Source organism: Dysidea avara, chromosome 5, assembly GCF_963678975.1.
Source record: "Dysidea avara chromosome 5, odDysAvar1.4, whole genome shotgun sequence".
NCBI classification, from domain to species: Eukaryota; Metazoa; Porifera; class Demospongiae; order Dictyoceratida; family Dysideidae; genus Dysidea; species Dysidea avara.
In genome coordinates, this window is record NC_089276.1 from 22,114,860 (window position 1) to 22,127,575 (window position 12,716).

Here is a 12,716-nt window from a genome sequence, read left to right on the forward strand (position 1 = left end):
ATGTAAATAGTCCAATGTTTCTCCTGGTTTTCTATTGTATAATGTCACCAAAGCTTGCTCACCTGTAGTAATCATGTCTTTTGGCATAGCTGATGATGCATAAAAGACTTCTGCTTGCTCTCAAAAGTGTTCACTAGACCTGAATTTCTTAAGTGAAGCTCCTTTTCCAGTTGCGAAGTAGTATCACATCCAAGTATAGCATGACGGAACAGAAGGTTTTTGCATATCTCAGGACCAAGTTTCTGCTTAACAGTGCAATGTTCCACACTCTAGGTTTCTTAGTGGTTTATTTTTGCTTAGGCTAAAAAAATATGGCATCAGAATTTAAGCAGGCATGATAGCATAACAATACTAAAAGGTCAGTGTCATCACCTACTAGTGCAGTGTCTGTTACTGTGGCTGGTTCTGCAACTTTCTGTACAATCATCACATCAGCATCTCCTGGAGAATAATACACTTTGCAATTCCTTTTTTCTAAGTGATTGCCAAGCATATTAATGAAATGCTGCTTGTTGCTTCATGGTACGAACATTGACACAAGATCATACCCATTCTTCATTCTATGCATTATCGATCTATCAATTGAAGCTACGATGACACACCCCTTTTACACTAACTGTATTTCAGTGACCACACACCTTCAATTTGGAAGGCTGGGATACTCTATAATCGATCGAAACCACGCCCCTTTTGGGGCAAGCGCACATTTTTGCAGGCTGACTTGAGATACTCTAACACAGCAGTCACCCTAATAGAACAGTCATGCACATGTTTATAGCTAACTGTATGCCTTAACAAAAAAACTAAACAAACTATTATATTAAAAAATTTTAAAATAAAGTAGGAATCCAAGCGATAAAAAGTAGTGAAACAAGAGATGAACGATGGTAGCTATTACAGCATAGCTCGGTGGGAAATTGCTACTTTGGCATTGAACACAAAATAATGGCTATATCATGCCAAAGTAGGGATTTCCCACCAAGCTATGCTGTAATAGCTACCATCGTTCATCTCTTGTTTCTAGGCCTGCGCCTATTATGTCGACATAATCTTGAGAATAATAGGTCACCAATTTCGTGAGAATAATTCCGGAATAATAGGACGGTTACAGGCATAATTTTAGAATAATCGGACGACCATGGGAATAATCGGTGGAATTAGGGGGCGTGTCTCTTCTTGATTACCTAGAAGAAAGAGTTAAGCTTCTACAAATGATATAAAGCTGACAAGAGTGCTGGCTGAAAGGAGCTAAAAAGCCTCTAAAAGATCGATATACTCTAATAGAACGCTCAGATATTGTAGTAGAGCAGTCAGATCACTTCATGTTAACAATCTGCAGGGATTTAACTGTATGATTATCTGAAATTCTGAAACTTGTACATCTTATAACAGTGTATCTCCTTCAAGTCTTTGAGCATTATTATCTACCTAACTTAGTAGCTATACGGTAGTTGCAGCATATTATTACAAAATACACTTGAATTATTATACTGTAGATAACTATTCTAAGTCTGCTGTAACTATTATGGATAGAAAAATGATGTGTAAGATGGAATGCTTCAGATATGGCTATTAATAATTTGGACAAAACTACTTATAGCAGCATCTTGAAGCGACTAGCTAGCCACAGACTGAGAATAATTATGGAATAATAGGGTAAATACAAGAATAACAAAAAGAATAATAAGAGAATTTTTTGGGAAATTCTGGAAAGAATAATAGGTGAAATTTTGAGCATAATAGGCTCAGGCCTACTTGTTTCACTACTTTTTATCGCTTGGGTCTTTATTTTTAAATTTAGAATTTTTAATGTACTAGTTATATAGAAGTCCATATTGGTGACTTATATACAAGCTTTTCTATGATAATTTTGGCATGGATATAGCCAAGTAAGATACAGATGTGTTTAATATTGCAGAAAAATAAAACGTATTTAAATTACAGGTTTGGATCACACAACTACAGTGATGGACAATCCACCAGATATGGGTGGAGCTAACACCTGATTTGAACTGTTTTAAACAATGCACAACACAGTATATTCTTTAGTTTAACTTAGCTGTTTGTTGTTTTTGTACTGTAGCTATTATACAGCTGTTTGTTAGTGATGGGTTTTTCCTCTGAAACACCTAAATTTTGTCAACAAAGGTTTTTCCCCTGAAGATGAATGGGCATTCATCTACTAAATTTTGTTTTTTTTATCATTTGCAATAGGCCCCAGCTGTATTATGTTCATGCTTAATATATTATTTGAAAACCATAATTATATACAGTGTCGTGTGTGTGTATGTTACAATTATTATGTTTGTTACTATAATAATACAATATATTAGGGCTGGGCAATATAACAGTACTGTTGTATTGTTAGTTTTTGATACTGCCTTTTTTTTAAATACTACCACACCATGTAGGTATTATGGTTTCCCTAGGGCATGTTTATCGTATTGGGTATTTGGTGCTTTTATTGATTTAAATGACTATTGCTTTGATACTGCGATATTTAGTAATAATGTCATAATTTTTACAAAGGGTACACTGTTTGCTGCTATTTTTCAATATTGCCAATCATTGGGGCAATCAACTGCATACACACTTGATGATGCATGTGTAGCTATTTAAATGTGGAAATACTGTCAACATCACACTAACAGATGTACATGAATTTTTTTTATATGTTGTGTTAACAACACAACAGGATGCAAAACCAGGAGGTTTATGTGTCATTCTCAGCCCAAATTCATTAAAACTGCTACATCTCTCTTAACAGAATATTATTGTATAATATTTACACTTCTCCTGTATATTATGTTTTGTTAACTCTGCCGACTATTGCATATGACATTATGCGAAAATTATTTGTATCAATCTCTAGGCCTGGTGATCCAGAACGTTATACTACAAAATAAACAACGTTCCACTACTTCCCCCATATAAGAATCAAGTTAATCAACCACTTTCCCAAAAAATCCTAACAATGAAGGTATTCCTACTATGCACATAATAAAATCACCCTTAAACTGGATTTCTCCACACTGACCACTTGTACTAACATTCCTCATATTTTGTAAATGCTGTCCACATTAACAACCGAAGTTGAAAGGTTGGTGGAAAATTTGTATTTTTATAATGATATGTGGTTATAATGATTTTCCAAGATAAATCAGTTGATGAAATGACACCGAGGTCACGGTGGGTACTACTAGTTTTGATTATAGTGTCGTCTATGAAATGTGATGTGGGGAATTTTGTATTAAATGATAGATGTATAAACTTACTGGTGATAAAAAATTGGTTCCAATCTCTAGACCAGTTAGCCATTGAATCAAGGTCTTGTTGAAGTTGTATGGAGTCTAGATGTTCAAGAATTTGTTTAAAGCATTTTGTGTCATCTGCAAAAGAGAGCATTAGAGCACAGAAACCCTCTGTCATCCATAATGACTGGATTGATTGCAAGGGTACGTTTTTCTTGTATTGTTCTTTCATTTTGTAATGGGTGTACCATACTTTTCTTTGGGTATTGATGCATTCAGACAAGAAATTTGTTTTATGATGTCTGGTGCCATTCTATCTTTTGATGCAGTGTGCTCATGTTCAATTACGTTATAAGAAGGTAAACATAATATACAAGGAAGAATTAATTGGAGTTGGGATATAAAAAGTTATGAAACAAGTGAGGTCACTTGGACCTGCAGGTACACTAGTGACCATTTGATCATCACTTTAATTTGGTTATACTGTATAGCTACATAATACATGTACTATATAGTATAGCTGCAGGTCTAGGTGACCTCCCTTACTGATTAGAAATTCATAACTTCTCTGTATTTGAAAATGGTGGGAGTTATACACTCTAACTACTAATTCATGTTGAGAAAAGCTATTTCAATGGGTAAAATTGTTCACAAGATTTTTTATGCTTGTGGAATTACACACATGTATCTTATAGAACATTACAATATAATATTATATACATATAAAAAAATATAGGTAAACCAGATGCAGTCATCTAGTAAAGTCTACACTAATATATTTTATACATTTCCTGCATCCAGCTTTATTTGTAGTGCAGATGGGTCATACATTATAACCCTATAATGTATTGCGAGGTACTGGCATGAGTGATTACTGAACCAAACATAGAATTTACATTGATATTTGAGTGAAATTTGTTCACTAGCAATTGAATGATATCAAAGTGAGTTTGCAACAAGGCAATAGCCACTAAATAAAGTAATGTGCATGCTATTGTTTACATAAGTCACAAATTGGTGTGAAAATGGTCTGTATCTCTTATCCACTTTTAGTAATCATGATAGCTCTACCATCATTACTCATACGTATACTCTGTGATGTCTCCTTCACCATTAAGTGGACCAGAAGATGATATGTTTCTATGGAACAACAAAGCATTGGGCTAGACCATTAGGAAGCAGTAAGCGTGTGCTGTTCTGTCTTCTCAACATCACTTGTGCAGTTTTGTGTCATGCTGGAGAGGAACTTCACTGTCAATATGTGTGTTTCCTTCTAAATTCACTACCATGGACCAGGTAGCAGACAGCTAGAGTCAAGAGTTATCTTTTCTTTTTTTTCTTTTTTGAACTGTTACAGCCCACTAATCCTCTGATTACTTTAGTTGTGAACATTACTTACTTGTTCATGGTTTATTATAAACCTAATGACTTACCCCACTTCCTTTAAGTACACATTGATTGTGAATAATAGTGTATTACCTTGAATCATTATTATAGTTCTAATGTATAGTATTTCAACATAGCAATGGTATAGTGCAGTGGCATAATTATATACAAGTTTTGTTCAATCTATAATATGTACATACACAAAAAACTGAAAACTTCTGACCATTTCTCCATCATACTACATACTCACCAGTCCTTGAGTATGTTTCGTGTTCAAATAAAGTGCTCATCTGATTACTTTAGCATTTGTATATCATGTGCTTTCACAGTGTGCTGAAGACCATGGTGTAGAGAAAATTTGAGCTACTGTACGTTCCATTGAAAAATGCAGACAAACTGTTCAATTAGTCGAGTGTTTGATTTACAATTGTATGTTTGAATCCAGCTCTGGTAGCGATGTACCTTTTTGTACACACTGTTTACAACTTTATACTTTAGAATGTAGGGGTTTTTAATTGTAAATGTAATTACAAATACTTTTGTCCTTCGTGAGAGAAGTTTGAGCTGAATTTGCAAACCATAAGTCAAAATGTTCAGGTGTAGCAAGGCCTGAATTGCATGCGAGTGTTATAGTTAGGTAATGGGTATGAATCCTAACCTATTATGTTATAACTTATGCCATGCTCAATGTTCACAATTCTAGCCTATCTCATTATTCCTCAGTTCCCGTATTTTGCTACTTTCTGGAATAATAACTTTATTAAGTTTATAATTATGAACAACTACAAAGTGTACGTAAACCTGAGAGTTTGTAATGGATCTCATTAGCACTCTAACAAAACAGTTGTGTGTTATTAAGGACTTTAAGGTATCTGACTGCTCTATTAGGGTGTTATGAGAGTATATCAATCTTACATACCTGTCTGCTCACCACCATCCATTGGTTGCTTTTCATGTGCTTTCCATTCGGAATTTGTAGTATGATTGACAACCAACATACAAAACCCTGTGCTAGTGATATACTTACTTCATTTGAATTCATTCAAACTGAGCAATTCAGACAATGTAAACGATTAGAATCAATGAAAATCATTATTGGAGTTTGTGTGAGTGTGCACATGTGTGTAATCCTACCCTGCACTGACTTATAGCACATGCGCATTAGTAGTGCACAGGTATCCCATGTGCTGCTTGGTATCCAGAGTGTGTGTGTGTTGTGCGTTTGTGTGTGTGTGTGTGTGTGTGTGTGTGTGTTGTGCGTTTGTGTGTGTGTGTGTGTGCGTTTGTGTGTGTGTGTGTGTGTGTGTGTGTGTGTGTGTGTGTGTGTGTGTGTGTGTGTGTGTGTGTGTGTGTGTGTGTGTGTGTGTGTGTGTGTGTGTGTGTGTGTGTGTGTGTGTGTGTGTGTGTGTGTGTGTGTGTGTGTGTGTGTGTGTGTGTGTGTGTGTGTGTGTGTGTAGTTCATGGGTACATATTTTCTGTTGGTTCTCTGTTATGTATATGCCAGTGTTTTTATGATACTTTGAGTAACTCAACCAGTATTTACAACAGCATGAATTCATTCCTTAACAGAATAACTCTTCTATTCATGACCCTACAATATGTCATTTTTACAGGAAGGTATTGCACTTGTAATCTTTTTGTAATAAAGAAAGGATGATTTATTGTAGACTAGAATGTAAACAATCATATTGAACTTAAATTGTTACTTAAAGTTTTTATCCTCCTTCTGGCCTGCTACACATATGTTTCTACCATGTTTGTAATCAGCTTTTTACAATGCAGAGATGCAAAGTGCTCCTAAAGTGGAACTTTAAAGGCCATGAGTCAGTATGACTGTGTAAGAAGTACCTATAAGTTCTCTTTTAAGCCAACTGGAAGTCTAGGCTCGCTCCTATTTTCCCAAAGCTGATAAGATTTTTTCTACACTTGTCAATGCATTTGTGTTGTTATAATATTTTTAATGTCTACAATAGTGTACTGTGCTAACACTGTTCATCTGTTCATGTTAAGCTACTGGTGATAATTAGTTTTTTCCTTGACATAAACTTGTAGGTATTGTCCAGTGCCATCCTCATCCACAAACTGTGTATAAAACACTTCACTGATCTACACAAGAGATACCGTGAACAGTATACATTACATATAGCTATAGTTAATGGACCTTGTTGTAATGATTGTCTGTTAGAAATTGCTCCAGCATCTATGTAGTAGTCATAGTACAACATAATCTACCAATTACAATCTTGTATCATGGTCTTCTTACTGGTTTGAGAGAGTTGTACAACACCAAATGAGTAGGCAAGTCTTCAGGACTGGGGTACTGGCTGTTCAACCACTGATGAGGATTATTGTGAAACTGTTCTAGTTCATTATTCTTTTCACTAAGCAGACTGTCCATACTATACATGACTATATTGAGGGTATACTTACAATGGCCAGCAGGTGAGCATTCTCATTGAAACATTTCTGTGGATGTGACTGAAATAGTGAAACAATGTGCATATAGAAACATTATGGTTTTGTATAACCACCTGTCATATATACCATCACCAAAATGATGGAAAGTACCTGTAGTAAGGTGTTGAATAACATGGAGTTAGAAACAAGATGGACGGACTAGGGTGGTTGTCGATAGCCTATAAACACAAATTCGATAGTGACATTACTACAATTGGTTTACTAGTCTAAGTTCATCCATCACAGTCAACGATCCTCTGTGATGTACCAATGAGAAATACAGAGCCATAGGAATATTGCTAGCTAGAACTAACACTACCAAACACCTGTAGACTGTGACATCATATCACACAAGCAATTCATTAAATAATTAGAATTACCAGTATGTTTGTGTCTATTCCATAAGGAGTTCAAGTGGTATCCTGTTACAACAAACAAGTCACTATAGCTAGTGATGATAATTACATAGTTGCTATAGACCTACCAGCATAAATGCAGGCAAATGGTACTACAGGGAAAATGTATCTTAGTTCCTTATGTCGTAACATACTAAAGTAACACAATCACATGTAAAGACAGAACAGAGCTAGTCACGCCAACCTGTGGATCATGATGTACCAGAGACTCACAAAATAGAGCGCTTTGTGGTTGGTGACCTTCAATCCACCAATCAGAAAAGATGGCAGCAAACTAAACAATATAACTGGAACACCTTCACTTAAATACCTGGAGGTTGAATAAAACAAAATACATGTGTCAGATGATCATACAGCATGCACTTATAAAGATAGTTAACCTACTACTATAGTGAATTACCAATGCCATGGTTGTGTCCCAAAGATGGCTGACTTTCCCTCCAAGACATTGAACAGTAAAAACCGGTATTGAACAAAGATCCACTACAATAACATAATAATATTATATGGTGAATAATTTTACTGCTGCATTACCTTTGCATAGAAATATCTGTCAACTGCGGCTGACCAAAACATTGTACAGCAACTGACAGACTTGCATAAAAGACAAAATAAAGCATGTCATAATACAGCCTAGCAAATGACATTAATACACACCCCACTACAGCAAGCTTCAGGAGACATTTTAGTTTTTCATTAGGTCTCAACCAGTGTAGATGAAGTACAATAACTGGGAGCCAGAACACAGTGGCTGTTGGGCGTATCATACAGGAAAGTGCTGCAATAACAACTCCACTTGTAAAAGATCTATACATGTAAAATAATTGTTATTTCAATATACTATTGAAGAAGGTATGAATTATAGCTTCATTACCTGTGGTATAGTAAATATATACTGATCACCCCTAATGTAGTCTCCAGTGAATTAGTAAGTGTTCGGACAACACAATAGAAAGTGAACCAGTTAGAAATGTTACACAAGAGCTACACAAGTTAAGGGTGTTACACTAGTTTTTTCAAGCACCTCCTTAAATGTAGCAATGGCGGATCCAGGATGGAGCATTTGGGGCAAATGCCCCCCCCCCCCCCCCCAATGTTGTGGAGGAGCCATACTTATTTTAATTAAAATACTAAAGCTAAAGACCAATTTATAACTCATGAAAGTATGCACCATTTATTACAATTTCACCTGAAACCAAATTATCGTGCATATGTTGCTGATGTTTAAGACCTTCATAGCATTTTAAACAGCTTTTAAGACTTCACAACCATCTTCAAAGGCCAAATGAACAAAAATCAACAGTGAAACACTACTAAGAGGTGTATAAATTTTGCTGCTTCAAAAATACAGCAACTTGAGAGAATCTGGCTCTTCCCACAGAACCACCTACAACTTAGCCTGTTTGTGCAGCATTGTGCCCCTCCCTTTGACAGCTCCTGGATCCACCCTTGTGTAGTTATACCATACAAGTACAACAGGAATCAAAGAAATACATTAGCAGAAATTCGGTCAAACTTGAACGCTCTATTAGAGAGTTTTATTATAGTAATTTTGTGGATTTCAGTTAATTGAAGGTAAACGATCATGCTACAGTAGCTTACTATACCAGGATCCATTAGAAGACTACAAAATGCACCATAAGTGGTAATAAATTCATTGGTGGTATGAATCACGTTAAGAAAATCTTCGGCGATAGGTATTTACCACACATGACCACGAATGTCGCCGAAAGCCATATGAACACGCTTAGCATTTCTAAGGATTTAATTAAGCAGACATACCATAATGAACCACCACTCAAGGATCCACTGTATACTGAAGTTAGATCTACAACTATACTGGAGATGCAAGTTGAATTACGACAAAACTCCCTAATAGAGTAGTCACCGCATTTCTGCTAATGAGGTAATAAAAAGGGACCTAAAGATATACTAGTGGACATTTAATCCCTAATTCAGTCTATACCCATAACTGAAGTAGGGAATAAGGCACAAGTATATCTTTGGGTGTAGGCAGAGGCGTAGCTAAGGGGGGACAAGGGGGGGGCAAGGGGGGGCATTTGCCCCCCCATCACTAAATGATTTTTTTTTTTAAACCTTCGTCACAAGTTTACCAGTATTAAACTGACACGCAAATGACTGGAAATTATGTACACTACTACGCGGTATCACCAGGGGTTGCTAGTGAATGCGCACATACAACATTCAACTCGCTCGTGAATCCACCGAACGAAAATATTAGAGACATACTTCTATATTTAGCCTAGATTACTCGCGTGATAGAACATTTTTGAATCTATAAAGAGTGACCCGCTTCTCCGCGGCAGGAGTCACAACTCACAAGTGACAAAGGAGACCAAATGACGCTACGAACCTACTGCCTACGAGATGATAAAGTGTTAGCTAAATAAATGTACCAAGTTTATTTTATCGAGTCGATCACACTGGACCTTTGTACGTACGGCAGTGCAGTCTGTTTTTACTTTGTCAGTCAGTCAGTCAGCCGTCAGGTGGATCAGTCAAGCTTACAAGTTCTGCTAGCAAGACAGGTGGGATTTGGTGCAATACATGGCATTTGAATTTTGCCGAGTGAAGTGAGTGAATACGTCATTCTGTCAGCAGTGTGCTAGGACTGCAGCACAGGCTGTGGCTAACGTAAAGTAACCTGTATTTGCACTAAAGTATTAGCTCTACGGGACTGTGGATGAATTTGTTGGAGTACAGTTGTGGCACATGCGATGATGCTCGACGAATATAGCTACCTCGATTGGAAACAGTCAGTACTGAAATAGTTACGTAGCTAGTTATTTCAGCTGTAATAATACAACACCGTATGTAGGGTTTCCACTCAAAATACAAAAGTGCTCATTTATATTATTTGTAGCGATTTTCACATAGGCCAACCTTTAAGATATAACAAACAAGTGTTAATTTGTTGTTAAAATATCTTTAGCGCTTGGTAACAGCGTAGTTTTAGAATGCGTAAATGCTCAAAAAGTGGTCACGTGACCAAAGATCTCAATAGTTCGAGTTGCACACTTTGTGCATGCTACGGAACTACAAGATGTAGAAAATGTCACTGAGGTAAGAAACATGACAATTGTGTCCTAGTTCACCCTATGAACTGGCTTTAGCCATAATTATTGTTTGAATATCGCCTATTGAATTGCTGGTCACGTGACCACTTTTTGAGTATTTACGCATGCTAAAAGCTAAACTAATACCAAGTGCTAAAGCATTTTAACAACAAAAAATGGTTGTTTGTTATATCTTAAAGGTCAGCCTGTGTGAAAACCGCCAAAAACAACAAAAAGAGACACTTTCATATTTTGAGTTGGAAACCCTACCGTATGTTGGCTAGCCCACCATTGGGTCATTAGCCTTTTTTGCAATCATGAATGATTCTGAGTGTTTCGTGGGGGCAGCCTGCCCCTCCATCACCTTCTGGCTAGCTACGCCCCTGGGTGTAGGTGACCTCTCCTGTTACTTTGATCCCTTATAGCATGTACAAGTTGAGCTGGATTCTGAAAAACAGCTAAAAATGAAATGTGGATTTTTTCTCAAGAGAATTGACATTTCAGCCAACCAGATGATTAGTGGTAACAATAAAATTGTCAACAACAGACATGTATGGTTTGGCTCCACTGCAAGTTCAGGAAATGGTTGTAATGGACACTACACTTTTATGGTTTCCCCATAGGAAATGGATACGTGTATATTACCGCTATCCCTAACCTATAATTAATAACACAAACAGGAAACAAGCGCGAAGCGCGTCGAGCGCTTGTTTCCTGTTTTGTTCTCATGCGATATTGGAATTATAAAAATATAACTCCAATTTTCTAATCGCCCAATGGCAGGTTTATAGACACATGTGATTTAGCAAATATTTCTATATATTTCAAAATATTTAAGTCAACTTTAAATCTTCGGGGGGCGAATTCTACTAATACAGAGATTAATCACGTGAGATACGAAGGTGGCTGTGATCTATTCCTCTGGAAGCACTTCGTTTACTAATTCAGTGAGAAGGAACCAATGTACTTTACTGATGCCTTGTTCCTCGCTACCTACTCGATATTTAGTTTTGAGATTGTAGCTTGCAATTGTTCTCAGGCGTGAGCCGGCAGGTCAATTCAGCCGGTTGGCTGGCCATGATCATGTGGTGTGCAAGGATCTATGATGGTTCTAAGTCTCTCACTCTTCAACCAAGGAAGAGGGTCTCAATATTGTTGTTGGTTTAGTTAGACATAAGGTGGTCTGCAAGCTGCTAGCCATGCAAGTGTGGGTTTAGGCTAAGATGAGACTTATACCAATTAATTTCCGTCAGTGAATTTCGAAGGTGATTAGACTGAAGGCCTTTATTAACTCGGGCTTGATGGACTGCCCTTGCCTACTACCCCCAGACTGAAGACCTGGCCTCAATCAGTGAAAATGATGTGAAGAAACTTGGGTTTGAATGTTACACCGTAGGGTTAGACTTGGAATTTGGCATCCTTCTGCATGCATGAGTATTCCACTTGACTTTCAGTAATCCTTTGACAGTGGTTTCCTACCAGATGACTGGAAGAAAGCCAATGTAATTGAAAAAAATCTAAACCACGAACCAGTAAGCTTGAAATCTGTTATGATAAAAGTTATTGCATTTATTGTACGAGATGCACTTGATCACTTACTAAGTAGCAAATTTAATTCAGAACACCAACGTGGATTTATGCCAAAGTGATTAATGTTACAGTAGCACACTTTTCGGTAACGAATGATTGTTATCTCTTCAGACTTAAGAACAACTACTGTATTAATCAGTTGATGTCATTCACTAGGTGTGACTGTTTTTAGGTCAAACTGCAAGTATGCACCCAGTATATAAGGAAATCTGTATGGAATCATGTTTAACTGGCAGAACTATGGCTGTGTGTATAATATTGTTAAAATGACCCTGGGCTTCCTGAGATTCCATAAAGTTAAACCTCTACTGTGTATACGTAACTTTTATGTCAGTGATCATCCTAAGTCCTTGTAGGTTAGGCAATCCTAAGGCTGCAGCACATGTTGTTGTCAGACCTTCAGTGCGTTTTTAGGTCAAACTGCAAGTATGCACCCAGTATATAAGGAAATCTGTATGGAATCATGTTTAACTGGCAGAACTATGGCTGTGTGTATAATATTGTTAAAATGACCCTGGGCTTCCTGAGATTCCATAAAG

The 12,716-nt window shown here is 36.9% G+C and overlaps 2 protein-coding genes across 3 annotated transcripts in view; one reads left to right on the forward strand and one right to left on the reverse strand.

Moving 5' to 3' along the window:
• The window catches only part of LOC136255861 (uncharacterized), a 34,120-nt gene extending 31,801 nt beyond the window's left edge, over positions 1-2,319 (forward strand). For both annotated transcript variants that reach the window (XM_066048753.1, XM_066048754.1), the window contains one exon: positions 1,945-2,319. In XM_066048753.1, the coding sequence (XP_065904825.1) occupies positions 1,945-2,006 (62 nt within the window). In that variant the 3' untranslated portion in view covers positions 2,007-2,319. The remainder of the gene's footprint in view (positions 1-1,944) is intronic.
• A 4,230-nt stretch (positions 2,320-6,549) lies between these two features.
• LOC136256779 (GPI mannosyltransferase 3-like) lies at positions 6,550-8,488 on the reverse strand. Its single transcript, XM_066049801.1, has 13 exons — positions 8,385-8,488; positions 8,168-8,317; positions 8,045-8,096; positions 7,911-7,993; positions 7,695-7,820; positions 7,579-7,643; positions 7,475-7,516; positions 7,318-7,427; positions 7,206-7,273; positions 7,068-7,115; positions 6,901-7,018; positions 6,799-6,837; positions 6,550-6,743 (listed from the first exon to the last, which is right to left on the reverse strand). Exons 2-13 carry the CDS (start codon positions 8,275-8,277, stop codon positions 6,648-6,650), a joined length of 957 nt encoding a protein of 318 aa, XP_065905873.1. The 5' UTR covers positions 8,278-8,317; positions 8,385-8,488; the 3' UTR covers positions 6,550-6,647.
• Positions 8,489-12,716: the final 4,228 nt, after the last annotated feature.